Below are 21,481 nucleotides of genomic sequence, written 5' to 3'. Positions count from 1 at the left end.
TATCCACCGAACCTTTTTTTTTTGACACTATATGTGCTATAATACACAATTATCTTCACCCCAAAAACACAACAAAGACCACAAATAAATGAGCCTCACACCAACATTTCTTTCTTTGTGTTTATTTGCTGTGTACATCATACACAAATGTCTTTGGAATAAAAACTAAATCTCTCATATATATATATATCAAATAAAAAAAGAGATTCAGAGTTTCATGGAGCCACTTTGTAAACATGCAACCAAATGTTTTTTTTAACAGGGAAAATATAGAAAACCAAAACAAAGTCCGGTTGAGGGAGTTTTCAGGAGCGTGTGCCATGCTGACGCTAATCACAGAAAAACCAAAACGTATCAAAGCTGCAAGTAGTTGTGTTAATTTGTCACATGCACAGATATATCGTGCCCTCCTGTTCAGTAATACCTCTCGGTCTGACCTCTTGCATACCTCGGCAGACCCCCAGTTCATATTTCAGTGGCATCATCCAGGCCAAAGCGATGGAAATGACCTTTCATGGAGATAAAGCGAGAATCACTGAAGGATGGATGAGGTGAGGTAGGATCTCTGCTTATCAGAGGAGGGAGGGGCGGCTTCGGCCTCCCCTGCTTGTTTTGATGGGTCTGACTGAGCCAGCTGGGGAGGTTAGACGTCCGCAAACTGCCAGATGGTGGAAGTGACATCCCCAAAACATTTCGCAGCAAGGCTTTGACATACTGAGCTCCTTTTACTTTTGGAGGTGAATGTATTATTTTATGAAATAAAAATGTCCAGTTTTGGACACTTCTTTGTCAGAAATATTCTTTTACCAGTTTTGCTCTCACAGGATTCTTCTCCTGTTTATCTTCGCTGCAGATTTCACAGATGTGAACAGTGAACATTAGCGGTGGTAATCAATACCTGTGTCACACGTTATTATTGGTCAGTGTATATTGTGTGAGAATTGACCCTCTTACGAGATGAGACAATGAGATGAAAATTAAAAATTACTGTCCAGGCACGGCTCTCCTTGTCTTCCTCGATGCTCTTTTGAATCTAGCTCAGTGTTTAATTTTATATGAGATGAATCTCCGTTAGGAGTAAAAAGCTATATCTCTATCGTTCATTTCCTCTCTCTCTCTCTCTCTCTCTCTCTCTGTCCAGTTCAGTGCATTAACAACCCCACGGGGGTGCCTCGCATGTTTGTTCCAACGCCTGCGTTTAAGTAAAAAAAAAAGAAAAAGCAACACACAAACTAAACTGGGACAGATCCGAATGAGGTACTCACGGTTCACTTCACACTCGCACAACAGTTTTTCCAGTTTAGAAAAAAAACATAGCTTAGTGGTTTTCCATTTTAATTTAATCATTAAGTGAGAGTGTCGGTGTCAAGGACACTGAACTGTGTCCGCTGTGTCCTGACTAACATACACTTATGTGCCTTGTGATGGGCTCACAGGGGGGCTGATCTCAGCTCAGTTCTGAATCCGGCTCGACTGAAACAAAAGCTACAAATGGAGAGGACACCAACGTTCTCTCCAAACACAGCCACACACACAAACACACACACACACACACATACACAGATGACAAAACATTTTGCTTGGAGAAATAGTTCCATTTGCCAGTAAGGTCAGTCTATACCCACACAATACTTCCATAGGATCTATAAATACAATATATCAATTTGACAGGAAATAACTAGAAGCAGTTATTGTCTGCTCATTTGAGGAAACAGTTTCTTTGGAGTTGAAGACAAGGGACCAAAGGTAATCATGTGCCATGAAACACTTACCCTACGTGCAGACATTAAAAGCTGAAACAAACTCAAAGTTGAACTTAGGTACTTTGTCTTGCCGTTCTGCTTAGAAATACAAGTCTATGATGCATCAAAGCAATGCTGCAAGCTAATTTCAGCCAATACTGAATGTAGTTTTTGAAATTCAAGTACAATCCAGTGACGATTCAATGCTTTGACTTTTGGTTTATGGTGCATTTCAGCAGCAAATATCTGCACGATGGGAAACGTTCTGCAAAAGCAAATGCTACACCAGGTGATTCCACTGATTAGTTTCTTATCTCTGGGGACGGATGTACGGATCCCCTGATTTAATGTCTTATCAGAAACCTTCAGACTCTCTGCTGTCCATGGCAAATGGTTCCTTGTCCCTTTATTAAACAGTAGACTCTTTGGGTCCCTCTCGAGCAGCGTTCTTACACCCGTAAAGCCACTTGATGACACGAGCGTTTCTCTCAATGATCGACACACCGGTGGGAAGCTGCTCGGTCAGCTCCTCCTGAAACAGCCCGTCTCCCGAGTGCCGGGAGAACTCGCTGGGCTCTGAGCCGCCGCAGCCGTCCCCGCCTACACTGCGGAGGGCCAATGAGAGTGTGTCTATGGAGCTGGCGCCAGAGAGGAAGTTCTCTCGACCCAGACGCTCTATCATGTCCCCGTCCAGCCCGCAGAAGTCAAAGAAATGCTCCTGCTCCGATAACGCCACTGAGCAGCGCAGACGCAAGTCCGACTTGGAGCGCTGCAACTCCCCAAACTTCCGTCTGGGTACAGGCGGCGGTGACGCCCGCCTCCATGGGTCATTCTCATCATCATGATCACTTGAGTGGTTGCCGTTGGAGATACCATTAACTCCATTGCTGGTACCATTTGTAAATCCATTCTTAGTCCGTTCAAGCGTTGGGCTTAACCCAGGGCTTGGGATCGACCCCGGGCTGCGCTCTTGGTCAGTTTTACTCGACCTCCTGCTCCCTGGCCCACCATCCGGAGTGTCTTTGTCATTGGTCCAAGACATGCGGGAGTCGCCATCCCGTGACGGTGCTTTCTCTTCACCGATCACCATCTTCTGGATTCTGCCCTCGCCTCCGCCACTCTTCTCCCTCATAGAGCCCTGGAAGAGGCGGCGGACAAAGCTGTAGCCCTTCACCTCCATGTTGCTGTTCTCTCCGATTGCTGCAACACTGGGGCTCTTGCACTCTTTCTTCTGCCTGTAAATCAGGAGGGAGTCCGGCCGGAGCATGCGCTTGCCTGTACTTCTTCTGAGAACAGGGGCACTGTGTGGCGCTACCAAGCTGAGATTTCCAGGAGTCTTGGGGATGGGAGGCATCGCATTCTTCACATTGCTCCTGTTATGTGCCTCGACGTCAACGGAAGTCCGTCTGTTCTCCTTCCTGGAGTCATCATTTTCATTTTCATCTCTTGAGGTGAAGGAGCCGGAGAGAGTAGAGAAGGGAGTGTTGGATGAACGTCGTGGAGGAAGATGAGGCGTCAGACTACCGGGGACAGAGATGGCTCGCCGGGGCTGTGGAGGTGGGGTGGCACAGGGCACCAGTACAGGCTCCTGTTTGGTGTTGATCACCTGCTGGCTCTTCACATATTTGGCTTTGTCTGCCTCAAGCCTCTCCACAGCACTTATTGAGCGGCCTTGGCTTCCACAATCTATCTGCCTGCGCAGGTAGTCTGGACCCTTGTTGAGGAGCCTCAGAGGAGACGGCGATCCAATTGGCGTTAGGGGCTTCATGTTGATTCACTGAGCTGGGAACGACATCAAAACTGCAGCTCCCAAATCAGCTTCTGGCGTCCCTCAGAGAGCAGTTCTTGGCCCTGTGAAGATTTCAAACCAAGTGAAAGCTTGTAAGTGTTCTGGGCATTCCTGTTCTCACAGCTTTTGAATCCTCCTTGACGGGTAATAGATAGGTAGCAATTCAGGAGACCACAGAGTCCAAGTTTGTTGTAAGGTCTTCTATAGATAGCTTACAGTCTCTTTGTTGGGCGATGCTAGAGCCCAGACAAATTGATATCTCTATCCAGTATTTACACAGGCATTTGGATAGGCAGGCAGGGCACAGGGAAGTCCTTTTTTTGTCAGCCAAGAGCACTCCCAAATGAGACGCTCCCTGCCCACAGCGCAGCAGAAATAGCAGGCAGGGTGCACTTTGAAAGGGTAACTTCTTCCCTCCCCCGCTTTTTTTTCTCTCTTTCCGTCTCCCAACAACACCCTTCACTGTTGATCTTTTCAGCGACGACTGCCGGGAGAAATTAAATATAATGGCCTCAAATATTTGCTCTGTGCAGGCCGTCTGGGGGACGTCGGGTCAAGACTTATATTGTTTGGCGCCCCGTCGTGGTTGAGGTGATCTGAGGGTGGCCGGCACCGAGGCACTTGGTCCGTTGATGGACAGATGGGGCAGATGCAGATCTTGTCCTTGTCCTCACCTCACCTGCAAACATACAGAGAGAGAGAGAAGAGTGTTTTTTAGTTGGATGGGTTAGCAACAGAGACCAGATGGCAGAAAAAGGACTGTGGTCCCTAAAGCTCAGCTCAGATTGTCCTTTTTAATGTACGCATTTAATTACCCTTCACCTTACATATTAAATAGCCTACAATATTACTTCTTTCTAAGGCAACGGGTGAGGGTTCAACTACAGGCCACGTTTGCAGTTGAATCAGGCAAACACAGAAAAAGAACAAACCACTTTTCAACACTGTTTCATAACCACAGATATCACATGTATCAAGCACATGTATGCCAGTTTCTTAAGCAGTTCTTTATTTTTTTCCAGTGATTTGTGTCTGTCCTCCATCAGTACCTTCCGTTTATTTTTAAAATGTTAGATCTCTTTAATCCAAACAGAATTACAGCTTCCTGTTGATGATAAATTAATGGGTAGAGTGTCTGTTGTCCAGGTGGACGATGACGTCTCTGCGTCCATCTGTTTTTTGTACGATGACCAATGAGGACAAATCACTGCAGCTTCAGAAAACACGTGCAAACAAGAAAACATCCTCTAAACATTAACAACACACGCAGCATTGATGAAACATGGCAGAAATAAATGCACGAATGCGCTGCAACGGCCCAAAAATAGTACTTTTTTCCCCTGCAGTCGTGGTCAGTGCTCTCCGTACAGCAGTTTTCTGCTGCATGTGTCTCCTGTGTCGTTTCTGTATTTGCACATTTTTTCATATTCAGTTTTATGCCTGTTGCATTCCATACATGCATTTGTTTGTGTTGTATGTATTTGCAATGCACGTCCCGAAATGTGTTTCTTTTCTTATTTCGGCCAGTGTAGTTTTCTGTTCAGGAAGTTCAGCACAGGTTCAATTGTTTCATATTTGCTTAGAGATTGATGGCTGCAAATTGAACATCCTTTAAGACCGATCACTGAGAAAACCTGGTAAGCAGAGAAGAAGTTAAACATTTTTAAATTTAACGTTGTTTATTCTTTTATTTTTCTATAATCTAGCAGGAAACGTTCACTTTCGGACAGATATGTGTCACTTGCAGGTATAAAGTTTGAAACATCTCAACAGAAAACTACACCAGAGGCTGTAAACGCCCTAAAGAGCTGCTTACTTCAGCCAAGGCACTTCTGAGGTAATAACCACTTTCATAGTCACAGTTAAACAGCGTGTTCTTTAAATTAACAAGCCTCTATAACAGTTAAATGACACTTTAAACCAGACAAAAGGCATGACTCTGTGAAATGGTGCCACGTTTGTATTTATGGTGTGTTTTTTTCTCTCCATATCTTTGAATGCTGTGTGAGGATTTGAGAGGGGGGCGCTGGGGGGATTGGAAGCTGCACGCGTCTATAATGGGATAGGCTCAACCCGAGGGCTATTGATAGCATGAAAACATCCCAGCACACTTATCATGTGTCTATGTACGTTTCACATGAGTGTGTATGTGCATGCGGTCATGGGTGTATTTATGTATCTGCTCCAGTTTTTGTGCCTGAGCTTATAAGCATGTGTGTGTCAGCACGAGGCAATGAGAGGTTTCCCTGTCAATGAAAGAGGGCTGTATGCACGGTGTCGCAGATTTAAAGAGCCCTTCTCTTATTCTGCACCTTCTTCATGTCAAGAAGACGTTTGGGAAGACAGAGCACACATCTTGAGGTGCAAGTGGAGCTTGTTATTCATTCACCTCCCTTCAGAACGTCCTACGAGTCCATCTGGAGAGATAAATGCTCTTTGTGCTGTGCTAGACAGCGGGAGGGTGTTATATTGTTGTGCTTATTGTTCCCACAGGTCCGCCTCAAGTGTTATCAGATGCTATTTTAACTTTTCCTCCACACAAGGTAAAACAATGAACAACCTCCACCGGCAGGAAAAAGGACCCGCGTGTCGAGATAAAGCGCGTGACACCGGCCGATGGTCGCAAGCGCACGCAAGCACTTAATCTCAGGTTTTATTTATAAAGCATTTCCGATTTGGGCGATAGTAAATAACAGCGCGACAGAACTGACGTGCAACAAAGGTCGTGAGCCGTGTTCAAGCCCGCGACAACATGACTGCACTTTAGTCCACCGACAAATCAAATCTCTTCTGTTTGAATACAGGGACCACTGAGGGGCTCCTGGTTCCCTACTGTCATCCATCATCGTACACCCTCATCCACCCTTCCATGACCCTGATTTCTCCCCTCATCCCTTCACCTGTCTTTCCCTTATCTCTCCACCCCCCCATTCTTTCATCCGTCGCCCCCATTACCCCCTCTCCTTTATACCTCATTCCTCCATTAGTCCATCCCTATGCCTAAATCATCTTGGATCTCCTCTGTAAGCATTACTCTCCAGTCTACCTCAAGTTAAATTAAACATTAGATGGTGACAGATCACGTTCACGTAAATCCACACCACGCTCAGTCCCGTACCTCCTCACAGAGTAGCTCCAGTCTGTCAAATGGCCAGCCCCTATAAATTCACTGAGGAAAGGGGGGGTTAACAGCCCGCTCGCTGTTTTTTCCAGATGTCGGTCTGTCAGTCCGGGAAAGTCAACCATTGTTTAGATAGAGTTCCGGGAAAATGTCTCTCAACAGGTGGGGAAGGGAAGGAAAGGGTTTGGATTGGGCATGAAGTGAGATAAATGAGGAGGAAGTGTGGAAGAGGGGTTACAGTGTGTGGGTATTTTTATTGGGACACCTTTGTTCCGGATCAATCTGTTCCACATCTGAGCCCATTGAGGCTTTAAAGGGGATTATCGCCACAGGAGCCCAAACAAAGTCATTTATCCTGATCCTGGGGTAAAGTATGCAAAATCATACGGAGGATAAGAGGCAACAACTATGGATACGGCAACTGTTAATCCCCGCTGATCCAACCTGAAATCCAGAAGAATATGGGCAGCATCCACGTATGTTTACTTCTGACGTTACGTATACTCTTCACGATAACGCGCATTCATCGAATCTGACATTCAGAGCTTGAATGAAACTGGCCACTTTCAGAGGTCATCTCTCGCTCCGAGTGTTATCTCAGACATCGGATGACTACAACTGAGTCACGATGCTAACTGACAGCATTATGGGACGCGGCGTCGTAGCGGGAATCGGTGGCTAAAAATAGACGGCAAAAAGTATGTTAAGAATTCTCCAAACATGAATTATGGAAATGCTAAAATAGAGGAAGCGGAATACATCAGGGGGGAGAAATCTGCATGATGAAAAAGGTTACGTTCCACACACACACACAGACTGAGACGGTGACTCGACTGGGATTTTTGGCTGGGAACAATGGCCACCATTAAGGTCCACTGGCCATAATGAGCCTAATTAGTACCCTGCACCTCCTCCTGTGATCTCCAGGTTTGTGAAGAAGCCGTGAGATGAGTCTTTCTCCCGTTACACGACCTCCTTCGTCGCTCACTGTAGGTTGTCATTAACCCCTAAAACCCTTCGCCGTTCTTTCTCATCTCATCCCGACCCCATGGCTTCCTAATGCTACCTAACCTTGTGTCTTTAATTCCCCTGCACTCTCCCGCCCTCCTTCCCACTCTTCATCTCTCCACAGCTCTTGTATATGCCACAGGGCCTCCCTACCCTCTCATTTCCCTCCCTACTCTCCCTTCCTGTTCACTCCGTGCACCTCTCTGAATCTCTCCTGCCCTATTTACTGCTCTATTTACCGATTGTGCTCGTATATTTCTGCTGTTATATATGTTTCAACCCATATTGTGACACGGAGCAGTGGGTCAGGTTCCCTTAAGGGATTTCAGGATTAGTCTGAGGGGTCACAATACCATTAAAACAGAAGAAGAAGTCGTTTTTTTCCTGACTTTTCTGAAATCTTTGCTTATGTCTCAAGAAGCACTGACCTCCTCTTGACTCTATTCAAATGAAACAATCCGAGAAGGGAAAAAAAATCTCCCTTTGTTTGACACGGTCACAGTTCAGAGACTTAAGCAGCTCGTGATAAGGGGGTTGAAGGTAGGCATTCTTTGGCTATAAGGGTCACAAACCAAAAGTGTGGGAACCATTAGTCTACAATCTAACTACTCCTCTGTCACACACACAAAAAATGTCTATCTTAAAGTTCAGTATCGCTCCTGTTTTTCCCCTGTAGCAGGGAGTTCAGCACATACACACATGCAACAGTGTCACGGCTCATTTATTCTCCCTTTTACGTACAAAAACAGATACATCCGTTCCAAACGATATAACCGTAACGTACTTCCATGTGTCCATCACGTTAGCACGGATGTTACGAGAGAGCACCATGGTTGCATTCCCATCCAGTCTGCTCCGTCTGTGTGCCGGGGCAGCAACATCACACAGATGTGATCAGACATGATCCTCATGAAGCTTGCCATAAAAATCTTCACTGCGACGCTGACCCTACAACTTTGGTTTCGGAAATGCCGCCGAAATAGAACAGAAGCCTCGTCCGTATTCGTATGCACATGTAAGGGTTCAGTACGATTCAAATCAGTGGTTCAGGGGATAACGTGGGCCTACTTTTGGACAATCCCTGCTCAACTGCATCCATGTTGTTGCACTTGGTTTTACGGACGACCAGTGTTGGAAAGTAGTTGTGTGAAGAGTAACAAACTATACAGAGAATCTAGCTGCTGTATCGTAGGCAGCTGGACTTGTTTCGGTTTCTTGAAGACGTTTCACTTCTCGTCCAAGAGGCTTCCTCAGTTCTAACTAACTGGAGAGGAGTTGGCAGGCTTTCAAACAGAGAAGTTAACCAGTGCCGAACTCGTTTAGGCTCAGAAAGTTACAAAAATTGTCGGTTGCACTTCTGATGTGAGAAATATGTGGGGAGCAAAGGTTTCAGATGATGCATCAAGCACTTAATTTAAAGCATATTAGTCTCTTTATAACTTAAAATGTATTATGGGGCTCTATGTGAGCTTTGTGACAGGAAGTGTGCATGTACAGCATCACCAACAGGATAGTTAGGAAACCAGTGAAACCTGCAGACCCTGATCTCTGGGACGCGCATTGCAAAAACGATATCACCAAAACCCAGAACATGAACAAATTGTGCTTGTGTGACCCATCTTACGCCTTCAGTCTGCCTGTTCTTTAATAACTCCTCTGTTTGTCTGTCTGTCTGTCTGCTCGTCTCCCTTCCTTTCCTCCCTCCCTCGTGTCCTCTCTGTGAAGCGGATGGCCCGGCCTGCAGGGGAGGCTTAACCAAGCGCCCCCATGCAGCTAAAGAGGAACCAGATGTTTTGTGTCATGCTACATCAAGACGCTCGGACAGCCCTGACAGAGACCTGTCACGGGACGGGGACTGTGTACTCCGGCTCTCCTTTTAATCAACAGCGTTGTTTATGCTACATGCATTCGACCCGTTGGGAAGAAGATCATGTTCAGGGTTTTGTTATCGATTATCCTGTCACGTACGCACGTCTGACTGCGCCGTTCTGCTTATTTTTCCTGATGTGAAAGAAGGTGGTGCCCCAGAAAAGAAGCCAAACACCCGACGATCCAGGAAGTGTTTGTTTGCCTCAGAAGAATAACTTCATCCGAGCTCGCCGGGCGTACCCAAAGGAAAAGCAGCTGGCCCCCGGGATCAGAAGGTTGAAGGAAGTTCCACAGTGAATTATGAGATCCAGCGGAGGTAAACACAAGATAAGAGGTTAATAAATTCACAAGGACCACCTTTGAAGCTCTTGGGAAATGAATTCAGCACGCTTACCTGTCAAATTAATCTCCGGACAGATGAGAGGCATCTGCTGCTGACAGGGAACCAACTGGCCGTCTCGACCATCCTTCCTCTCTTTCATTTCTCGCTTTCTTTATACTAACACCTGGCGCCGCGCTCAGGGATGACACAGGCTAACAATCGTCACTAATGGACTGAACTGTCACGAGTGCTCAAACGTTAACCAGAGCTCATTCAAAGAAGCTTTTCATGTCATGACGCAGCATCTGTGCGCATCGATTCTCCGTGGTGTGAATGAAGCGTCCTCATGGCCGCTAATGAGCCTGCGATTCACGACTTTGTCCAGTTCGGTCATTAACTGAAGCAGACCTCAAGACGTCTGTTATGAGCCATGGCAAAGAAAAGGAGGTGTCGTCTTCTTTTATGCGAACAAAGAGACACACCGGCCTTTCTTTGCATTATTAATGGGCCACAACAAAGGTCCTCCTCCAGGTCTGTAGATACATCTTGGCCTGGTTGTGCTGCCTCATTAGTCAGGGAGGGGAAAAGACAAACATGGTGACAATAAAATGTAAGAGATGGAGCCACAGGACACAGAAGCTACTGTCCCCCTCAAAGACAAAGCCTGGTAGCCAATTGTAAATCCTATCACCATTGTTAGGCCTTGAGCTCCGTTAGCCGCTTGATCTACGGTTAGAGGCTACCTTTGGGCTTTCTCCGCATTCATGTGGAGCAGCAGTGGGCCACCTGGGACGACTTAAGGGACCCCCAACCTGAATAGACCTCCACCCAAACCATAAAATGGACAAGATGGGCTCTTAAATCACTGCTGCAGGTCTTTTGTCATTCAAAGCAAGGACCACGTAGAGACAGCTGAGCTGTGGTGCCACAACCCAAAGACGCCGGGCCGGTGCGGACCTTGAGATGACAGTGATAAGATATGTGCCTCTCAGGAACATGTTGGGTGTATCTGCAAGCTGGCTACTTGACAACATTACAGTTAAGTAGACAGTAAATCAAGCAGGCTGAGTCAGGATACCATCGGCTAATAAGCACATTGGCCTATTAGCTGATTAGCTGAAAAATAGCCAAAATGTTTTTTGGCTAGCTGGTCCAATCAGGTAAGTTAACTGGCTACTAGGGTTACTTAATTAAATTAAAATTCTTGGCTGTTAAAACTAGAAAATCTTATATTCAGCCCTTTACAATACAACTAATGAGCAAGTAAATCAGCTAACAAGCTAATTATTAGCCAACTGGCTTGTGTGATGGCAAATAAACAGTTAAAAAGCTACCTAGCTCTTGTGCTCATTGTAATCATAGGTGTGTTTGTAGTATTTATGAGCCATCAGTCATCATGTCAGCATCTGTCAACCTCTTTTATATTACACACTACATTATAAATCAATTTTCCGAAAGATCACCGGCTTAATCGATTGAAATAATAATTGGTCGTTGGCTTTATTCCAGTAGGTTGTGGTAATAATTAAAACACTTCTTGGCTTTGACTGCTGTAACACGTGACATGGTCGTCCTACAGATAACAGCCATTATACTGTAAGTGGGACCTTTATCACACTGCACACCCGTGCAGAGCTAACACTGATAACATCTGCCAAGATAACGTGTTCACATTTATTCCTGCTTTTATCAACAGACCTGGAAAAAGTTCCTTCTCCTCAGCCAAGGGTCCAGGAGGAGTGCTGTTACTGTCGATAATTAAACAGCTCTGACCTATAAAGTTTTATGAGTCACTGTTTACTTTTTCACCTGCGTCTTTACTCAAGCATTTCCTCTGAAAGTCTGCTGCTAAAACCGCCTGCACCCTCCCAGGTTCCCAGGAACCCTCTGACGCGAACACATGGCTTAAATTCAGTTTTCGATAATGAAGGGCAATCATTTTCATGGAAAATCTAATTTTGGATCAACGTTTGGAATAAGTGACGTTAAAATTCCCTCAGGTGATGTCTTACAACAGGTGCAGTGTGCCAGAAAAACCTAATAATCCACACTGTAACACAGAGACACCTGAACGAGCCTCCCGGTGCAGGAATGTTTAAACCCGGCGGTGATACGCGCTGTCGATGAGTGAAATACAGACGGGTGAACACATGCACTAACAAGGAGATGACATATACCTGGATCCTCACATTAAAACTGTGTCATCAAATCCAAACACTCAAACAATAGAGTCTCTGTAAAGACACTGGAGGTAGAAAACAATTTAAATAATCTGTGAGTTTGCTGATTGGTTGATTAGTTATTAATGTAAATTATTAATGCTATCACAGTGATACGGAGCAACATGCCTTAATAGGGTCTAAACTTTTGGAGATCTCTCTGTACGACTGCACACGTCGGAGGAGTTTCGATCTATAAAACAATAAGAAATGTGTCAAATCAGTGCCACTGCTGACTACTGACAGATATAAATGATGCAAGGTTTTGATATTTTTTAGATAAAGTGCCATATAGTCAAATATTCTGTCTTCTCAATTATGCACATTTGTTAGTTCTTCTTAGTCCTCTATGAGTAACTGTTTGTTGGATAAATCAAGCAGTTTGTAGACGTCAATTTCAGCTTGTTTTTCTCTATGTCCTGACATTTTGTACACCAGAAGGTTCATTAGTTAATCTAGAAAATAATCATTCATTAACCACTGTAGCCCTGGTTGAGTTCAGCGTGGCTTTTCAATTTTTTGTTTTGCAGTTCTGAACCCGAGCATGAGCGCACCACATGACCTGCAGGTCCAAGAGTGGCCACTAGGACACGACAACCTGTAGCACTGTTCTTTGAGCTGCACAGAAGACAATCCCAGTTCAACAATTACGAGTTTTTCAGTTGTATCGACAGATTGACTGGTAAAAATAAAAATATGTGCAGTGTGTCATGTCATGTAGGAGAGTAACAGTGTGTGTGTGTGTGTGTGTGTGTGTGTGTGTGCAGGAGAGAGTGGAGTTATATACAAAGTGCTCCGATCTGGGCTACATCAAGCAGACATCCCAGCTCTGGACGGCATTGTTTAGTAAATTATGACCACCGCTGCTGCTCCCTCCACATGCCAGCCTGGCTTATGTGACCAGCAGTACAAACCACAGTGACCTACTGTGTGTGTGTGTGTGTGTGTGTGTGTGTGTGTGTGTGTGTGTGCAGCACAGGCCAGGACTGGGAACGCACATTGCAACTCATGGTAACACAGAACTCCCCCCCCCCCCCCCCCCCCCCCCCCCCCCCAAAAAAAAAGCCTGTCCTCGGGCTGTTTATACAGTTCAGTGCATGGGCAGAGATCTGGGCACATCCCTCCATCTCCCAGAGTCTTAAATTATGAAGGCCTGTTCCCACACTGTGAACCCTCATTAAGCTCTCAGCTGGTGAGAGCGCTCTGAAAGACAGGCACTGTCTGGCCAACTGCCAGATGTTTCATTTCACCAAGTCGGCACATTTTTCACTCTGCCAGACATATGTCCGCTTCAACGCGGCGATAAAAGACACGTCGGTGGATGGTGGCTGTTAGACCCGCGAAGAGCAACTGAAAAATGTCAAAACACGTTGAGTGGTGTTAAATCATACACCTGTACGCAGCTGACTGAAACGTCCTAAAGGCCATGGAGATGAAAAAAAAAAAAAAACACTCTGAGAGAGAGAAGACGTAGACGCTACTGCTGAGGTTTGTTTTAAGACTGATAATGACGGATGAATGAATGAAAATCTGGACACTGCGGAGGAGATGTGGGTGATTCTTTGGAAAGCAGCAGAACAGGGATTCATTGCAGAACTCCAAGAAACTCCGCCGTCTCTCCACACAGACACGTTCCCAAAAGAACACTTTCCAGACTCGTTCTCGACACATGTCGCTGATGCTAGCAGTAAAGGGTTTAACACCGACTCGCGAGGACTTGTGACGGGGCTGTTTGGGGTTGGTTCGAGGCTTAAAGCCGCTCCAGCTGTGCCGTGTCCCCAAACACTGGGTCATCTGTGACTGTAGTGACAAACCCCCGACCGACCCCCTCCCCTACCGTGCTGCTTCATCCTCTCCAGCTCTTTAAATGTGCCTGCATTGATTATCTATCGCAGCTTAACCCTGTCTGACCAGGTTCATATAGGACATAACCTCATGACTTAAAATGCTCCACTGGTACTTCTTTTTTTTATATAGTGCTTATGGGATAAGCAAATGAAAGATGATAATCTTGTGTTTCGATGCGCGACTCATTCACTGTACTGAAAGTGGGTTTTTACTGTGAGCTTCTAGAAGAAAAGTATGAACTTGAGGAGTGCAGCTAAAATAAGCTATTATTCTAAAATGTTTAGAGCGTTTTGAACCATCACTGCTACCTACATGCTTAAAAAACTCTCAGAAAAAGAAACCTGTGTAGTTTCTTCCTCAGTGCCAATGGGCAATGGTTGCAGCCAACCTACTTTTGGTTGTTTATGTCCAATAAATTTCATTTCTCTGAATGAAAAAACATCACGTTTGCATCAACGTACGCGATTACATTTTAAACACGGGGAGATCATATTATAATAAATGGCTGCAACTTGCTTAAGAAAGGTCGGATGTGGACAAGATTCATACGTAAGTCTTAAACATCGAAGTAGATCTAAGGGAAAAATCTAGTTTCCGTCTGAGTTGTTAAAAAATCTGGCACATTCATCCGTTCTCAGATGAAGCAAATGTAAAACTGGGACTTGAGAGTGAATCAAGTGGTGTGAGGCGCTCGATGCTGCCGTCAAGAATCAAGTATGAAAAAAAACAAAATAAATACAAAAGAGTCAAGCGCCCCCAAGAACTGTTCTCAGTCTATGAAGGTTAAGCCGTTAAAAACCTTCTGTGTTTCTCTATAACATTAAATATTACTGACTAAATAACTAACATCCAAAGTTTAAGCTCGGGGGGGAAAAAAAGATGCTTGGTTATTATTTAAGAGTCTAACAATGAAAATCTGCTGCACCAGGACTGTGAAGACAACTTTCATCACACATGTTGATTGATGCAGAAAGAGAAATATGTGGTATCTTTTCTTAAAAGTGGGTTCTGTTCACTTCAGACAAAAAGGAAAAAGCAAGGATGAGAGCAGAAATACACATTTTCGATTTCAGAATGCAGCTTCTTTCAGGGCCTTCAGTCCAATGTTAATCTTTTGCAGCCCTCTCGACACAAAAAACAAACGCGACTCCTCCGAAAAACCTTTTGGTTACAAGAAAAAGAATCACCCAAAAGAAATCTCTCTGGGCTGAGCTCCTCTGTTATTTTTTCCCTCGCTGCCATCTACGCTTAGCTGTTAACCTCTGCTGAACCTGCCAGCTGTCTTCTCTCATTACCGACCGACCGACCTGCTTCCTCCGCAAACAGCACCCCGAGTGCCACGGAAAACAGACCCCTCTGCTCGTCCTCCTCCTCCCTCGCTCCTGTCAGAATCAGAAAACATCTGGAAGAGCCCGAAGAGCTCGCGAAGAGCTGCCATCGATGGTCCCCTGCCGTGTCGGGAGGGAATGTCCGGGCCTGTGTCATCTTCCTCACGGTCGAGCGGACGCAGCGCAGCCCGGCTGAGTGTGATGGGATGTGGCAGAGCTACAGAGGCGCCCGGTCCGACTGTGAACAATTACGGGGATGTGAGAGCAGCGGCGAGAAGGGCCACTCTCACAGCTGTCAGCCACACACGGGGGGGACTGTCAGGAGATGGAGATGTGTCAGATCATGTTTCACGATTTTGGTGCTCATAATAAATTATGGATTGGGTTATGAGCCCGTGGAGATGAGAGCGACGTGAGTGCCGAAACAGACTTCAGGCCTCAGAGAACGGCAACTGATTACGGCTCCAAAATTAGACACAAACATTTGATGGAAAAGTTTGTTTTGTAATAAATCTTTAAGAGATAAACCAATGAGTAAAGGTTGAACTCCAAAGAGCTACATTCTCTTCTCCTGAAACGATCACTTCCGTGAATACATGAGCTGATTCGCAAAATTGCCCTAAAACTCATTCAGCTAGAAGTTAAAACTTTTTTAAGAAGAAGAAAAGAAAAGAAAATAGCCTAAACAAGTCAACAAAGCACTTTTTACTCACAATCAAAAACCTTAACATGACAACTTAAGATAACAGCTAATTAGCTTGTAAATCAGCTAACTAGCTAGGCCCCCAAGGTTATTAGCCGTTAAGCTTGTTTGTATGATTAACAAAAACTATTTTAGCTAGCTGCTGAAACTGTTCACAGAAGGGACGAAGCACATTTCGCTCACAATAATCAAAAACCCCTTAAAAATGTTTAGCCTAGCTTGTATATTAGCAAACGAGTCAGGCTATGAAGGTTGTTAGCCTTTTAGCCGGCTTGAAAAATTAGCCAAAATCTTTAAAAAGTTAAAATGTAAATAGTAGAAGCACATTCTGCTCACAATGATTAAAAAGCTTAAAAAAGGTAATAGCTAATTAGCTTTTAAATCAGCTAACTAGTAGGGCTACCAATGTTATTAGCCATTAAGGCGGTTTGCTTAATTAGCCATAATTCCTTTGGCTAGCTGTCAAACCTGTTGACAAAGCACATTCTGCTCACAATAATCAAAGACCTTGTACCCTGTGAATCAGCTAACTTGCTACTGATGGTAATTAGCCTATTTGCTGATTTGCAGAGCTCTGCTACGTTACGTCACGTCGGAGTTTGGTAACCTGTTACACGACATAGATCTATTTTTAAAAATCACCGGCCTTATCGGTAGCAGAAATCGTTTCTAGTTGGCTGCTTTCCACCAAGTTGGGGCAATGAAACATCTCTCGGGGATGCACCTTCATAAATCTTTAAGAGATAAGCCAACAAGTGAATGTTTCACTGCAAGGAGCTTCACTCTGAGCTCATCAATTTTGAAAAATATGTCTTTTCACATGAAATGATCACTTCGGTGACTGTGATTACACACTCTGATGTTTACAAAGCAGAAGAGACACTCGCTCGGTACACAGATGGCAGGTTTGACTTCTCGTTTCAGCCAGTAATGCTTTGTAAGAGCTGGTATTACTCTATCACAGGTTGCCTGACTCGGTATGTTGTGTTGCTGCTCGGTGTAACTGAGACGCTGTGACATTTCTCACAACTTCTTCCTCTTTTTCAAACTGTTCTTCCTGAAAACGGTCAGCAAGGAAGTTCCCAGGGACCGTCTGCACGACGGCCCCAAAACAAGGCGACAAAGAGCAATAAAGCCAAATTATAACCCTCACGGTTTGTGTGTATGTGTGAGTGTTTGAAGTCTCGCACTGTTGTGATCGTCAAGAAAAAAAAGTCTAAAACCAGCTGCTGCTCAGCAACACACACTCAAACACTTCTCCAACACACTGCCAGGGGGGGAGATGATGTCATTAGCAGGGTACATTTTCCTCTCTAATTAGAAACTGGAGCTTCCCGCCATAACTCGGGGGCCTTTACATCAAACCGTGCAACAAAAACGTGGATTAAACAGAACAAATGTTTGACATCACCCCTTAAAATGCAATGTTTTTCGACAGGAAAGCAAAATTTGGCTGCGGCCGGCTGAACTTTAAGTGATAAGAAACACATGAGCGGCCCATTGTGAGCTAAAACCATGAAACGTCCTGCGGCTTCCGCCCATTCCCCCGCAGTCAGCACTGATGTGGCTCGGACCCATCAGATTATATACACTTGTAGAGCCTTAAAAAAAACGGCGTTGACTAAAAAACAAAACAAAAAGAGGAGAAAGAAAAACCCCTGGTGTGCCATTACGTCCCATCATATGTTCGACTGTTTGACCTGTGGCGGATCACGCAGAGGTCGGCGAGGTGGCGGCTGCAGCTTGTGAGCGCGCGAATGAGTAAGTTTTTCACAAAAGTCGTAAAGTCAACATGATCCTGCAGGCTCTGCTGAAGTGTTGCACCATCACCACCATCGTCATCAATATCACTGCCGGTGCTATGAGCCAGGCAGGAAGGCAAAGACCTAAATTACATTTCATTTAGTCATGTTAATGATGTCAGGCCTCCTGTCAGCACCCCAGACAGAGGCTGCAGCGAGCAGCCAGCAGCTCCGGGGCTCTCGCCTCTGCAAGGGGGGAGGAAGTATTCTCGTCTGCTCCGTCGGGATCGGCATCAAACACAGTTGCAGCCGTATTACAAGCTGGAAAAATTAGCGCACTTCTACATGAATCAGAGGAGAAAAGGAAAAAAAGAAAGGAGGGGGGGAACGACTGTTTACGACTGATCCACACTGTAATTTTGCAGGTAGGTATTCAGTCGGAGAGATGTTTGTATCCTGAGTTTAAACATGCGCAGTGTGAAGGATTGATGTCGGTCGGGGGTGTTTATGATCCGTGAGTCATCGTAGCTTTCGGGCAGGGATGTGAGCCAGGTCCGATTTGTGGGATTAGACTTTCAAAGCAAACAAAAGTCAAATCGAGGAAAGATAGGGAGCAGCCGGAGTCTTGCTCCTAGTAATCCATCTACGTCACGAATGACGTGTTTTCCTTTTAACTAGCACCTTGAAGGTGATGATGCACAAACTGTGACGAAAGCAGTGAGTTTATCCTCTCTTTTTCAGCTTTTAGGCAAACATGAAAGAGAACTCTTTAAAATGCTCCTAAAAAAATGGAAAGTTGAGCGCTCACATGCTAACCTTTAGCAGGGCTATAATATGGCTGTTCACTATCTATTACTTTAGCCTGTTAGCATTGTAACACTTGCTATTTTCCCAAAACAATATTTTCCAAATTGTTGATCTTTTAAGCCAACATGTACAGGAACTCTTTAAAGTGCTCCTATAAAAGGGTGTTTGAGCTACTAACTAGCCTACAACACATTTAGCAGGGCTACCACGTGGCTAATCACAGAATACTAGTTTGGCCAGTTAACATTGTAACACATTTTGATTTGCCCACAAACAAACGCTAACATGCTGACGTTTCGCAGGCGTGCAAGGTTCACCAAATTAGTTTTGCGTGTTAGCATTGTAACGCTTAGCAGTTGTACCAGATGGCTTTTCACTATTAGTTTAGTGTGTTAGCATTGTAACACTTGTTTATTTGCCGATACACAATATATTCTTCATCTTTTAAAAGTGCAAAATGTAAGAACAACAGTTTAAAACATTTTTAAAAACAAGCTAAAATTCAGAATATCAAAATAATATCAGTTCTGATGACGTGTTAAAGACATCTATGTATTAAGCAGCAGAGATATCTACTATAGTTAGCATGCTAACAGCAAGCCCCCTGCCAAAGCTCTGGTGCAAGCAGTGTAAACAAGACCAACACTCACAGTCTTGACCACTATCTGCACGGCTAACTGGGCTAACAGCAGCTACAGTTTACGGCTTCTCATGTGCTGTGCCCCTGTTTGTTCAGAGTATAAATATGCCATGTGGGCAACTCTTACATGTTGCATATTTCAAGCCAGCATGCACAAGAACCCTCATTCTCTGCTTAAAAATGAAAATCCCAGCTACTAAATGCACTTTGAGGTGAGATCGGACCACCTCTCCCTCTGAAAAAGCTTCAGCGCTGCCAGTCTATGATCTGCATCAAAAAGCATGAATTAAACCTCCTGCTGCTGCTGCTGCTGCTGCACGCGCCGCCCAACACCACACGTGCCGCTCACCTACGAGTCTCAGAGTGAATGTGTTTGGAGGACATGTGTGGTCTGTTTAGTCTGCCTCCTTAAGTTGTTTATGCTCCTGACCCCACAGTGATCCACCCAACGCAGGCTCAAACATATCAGTGGAGAGGAACAGGGGGAGGTGGGTCAAGGTGGAGTTGACCCCCAGGGCAGGGGGGGTGGAGGTTGTCTCCTCGACGGGGACGGCCTTTACAGTCCTTTCAGATTTAGAGTAGGCGTGCTGTATTATGACCCCTCAGGCCCCTCCGACTTACTTTTGTTCCTTTGTCAGCTCTCAGGTAACACCGTCTTCATCACGAGCACAAAAAGAAACATGTCTGCCTCATTAAGTGAACTGATTAGTAGGAAAACTGCCTAATTTACTTTAAGATCACAAAAACGTTTTCGACCTTGATTAGATGTTTGGAAGCCAGAGCCTCATTTTTCTTTTTTTTTTTTTTTGGAGCTGCTCCACCTTGATTTCATCCAGATGTAAATATCCAGCATGGTGCAGTTAAGTTAAAGATGGTGTAAACCTGCTGCTGCTGCTGCAACTGTCTCCACTTTAATCAGAGCACAGAGGTCACTCATGTCTCCCTCATGTCCAGCTTTCACTGACTGGACCTCAAGGCTGAGTTTAAAACCAGGTCCACATATATATATAAAGGCTCACATGGCAGGTGATAGATTGCTGCACTTGTCAACTTCTAAAAAAAAAAGAAAAAAAAGAAAAATGAATTGTGTTTGGGTGGATCCATAAAACTGCTGCTGTTCAAGGATACAAACACATCCATCACAGACATGCTGCACACAAACACACCATAAAGATCTGAGCCACGACTCTCAAGAAGGCAAACAGAAGTAATCCTGCGGTACATTTAGAAAAGAAAATAAAGGTTCAGACACGTGAACTATTCAAGTGATTTCAACACCTCATTATTATCAGGTCTTGTATAAGTCAACAGACTTGGTTTTAGTTTTTCCTCCAGCTGTGCGCAAAAAACCTCATTTCAGTTTTTACGCGTGTGATCAGTCCGCGCCAATCTTTACTTTAATACATCTGTTAAAAATAAATAATCATTCTGCCACATGTTATAAATAACGAGAGAGAAGAGTCCAAAAGAATCACGCAGCAGGATCACCGATCCGATGAATCACTTCACACCCAAAAAATCCTTCACCGGAAAACTTCACATAAAATTAAAAAAAAAAACCCACCTGGACTCCACACATCGTACGGAACCATTAGGATATGACAGTCGGTTCTGTGCTCACCTTGCTCGGCTCAGGTTTATCCGCTCCTGTCGGCTCTGAAATCCAGTGACGGTGCGGAGATCCTCTGTGTGACAGGCGGGATGTTCAGCGTGGCGCTGCGCTCTGCGCTCTGCGCGGACTGCTGGCACACTGACGGACCGCTGTACGGCAGCAGCGATAAAAGAGGGAGTCCCGACCTCCCCACAGCGAGGAGAGGAGGGGGGAGGAAGGGAGAGGAGGGGGGAGGGTGGGCAAGGTATGAGGCTGTGTAAACTGACTCCTGTCGGGCCTGCAGGGAGCCAAGAGGAGCGGTGGGGGGAGGTGGATTAAAGAGGGGGGGAGGCTACAGTGTCAAATATAACATCATAATGGCTCCGTAAACGTTATTATAATATCAATAACACTGGTGACATGTGTAAAGTAGCTGTCAGAGCACCACCTAAGGGCCCTGTTTATACAGCTAGTTAATGCATAAGTCATTAATTGATTGTAGATAAAGTATTGATGAGGATAAATCTGGCTAAATCTAACATTATTTTATAAAGAGGTAAAGTCATAAAGGCCCGTCCATTTATTTTGGAAAGTATTTGTGTGGTGGTGGATGAGAGAGACAAATAACTTTCTGATCCGCATTGAATTGTGTCATGAAACACACATAAGATGATCATCAATTAATAGATAAAAGTCACAGTTTATTATAAAACTAAATAGATAGATTTAGTGCGTTAGTATAGTATCATTGT

At 44.8% G+C, this 21,481-nt stretch overlaps 1 protein-coding gene across 1 annotated transcript; it reads right to left on the bottom strand.

Moving 5' to 3' along the window:
* Positions 1 to 106: 106 nt before the first annotated feature.
* Positions 107 to 20,879, bottom strand: fam110d (family with sequence similarity 110 member D). The gene is made up of 2 exons (XM_030395201.1): positions 20,760 to 20,879; positions 107 to 4,210 (listed from the first exon to the last, which is right to left on the bottom strand). The coding sequence occupies exon 2, from the start codon at positions 3,508 to 3,510 to the stop codon at positions 2,152 to 2,154; it is 1,359 nt and encodes a 452-aa protein (XP_030251061.1). The 5' UTR covers positions 3,511 to 4,210; positions 20,760 to 20,879; the 3' UTR covers positions 107 to 2,151.
* Between the last annotated feature and the right edge of the window lie 602 nt (positions 20,880 to 21,481).

The sequence above is a fragment of the Sparus aurata genome, chromosome 17 (genome assembly GCF_900880675.1).
Source record: "Sparus aurata chromosome 17, fSpaAur1.1, whole genome shotgun sequence".
Classification (NCBI taxonomy): domain Eukaryota; kingdom Metazoa; phylum Chordata; class Actinopteri; order Spariformes; family Sparidae; genus Sparus; species Sparus aurata.
This window is presented reverse-complemented; position numbering and strand designations above follow the sequence as displayed.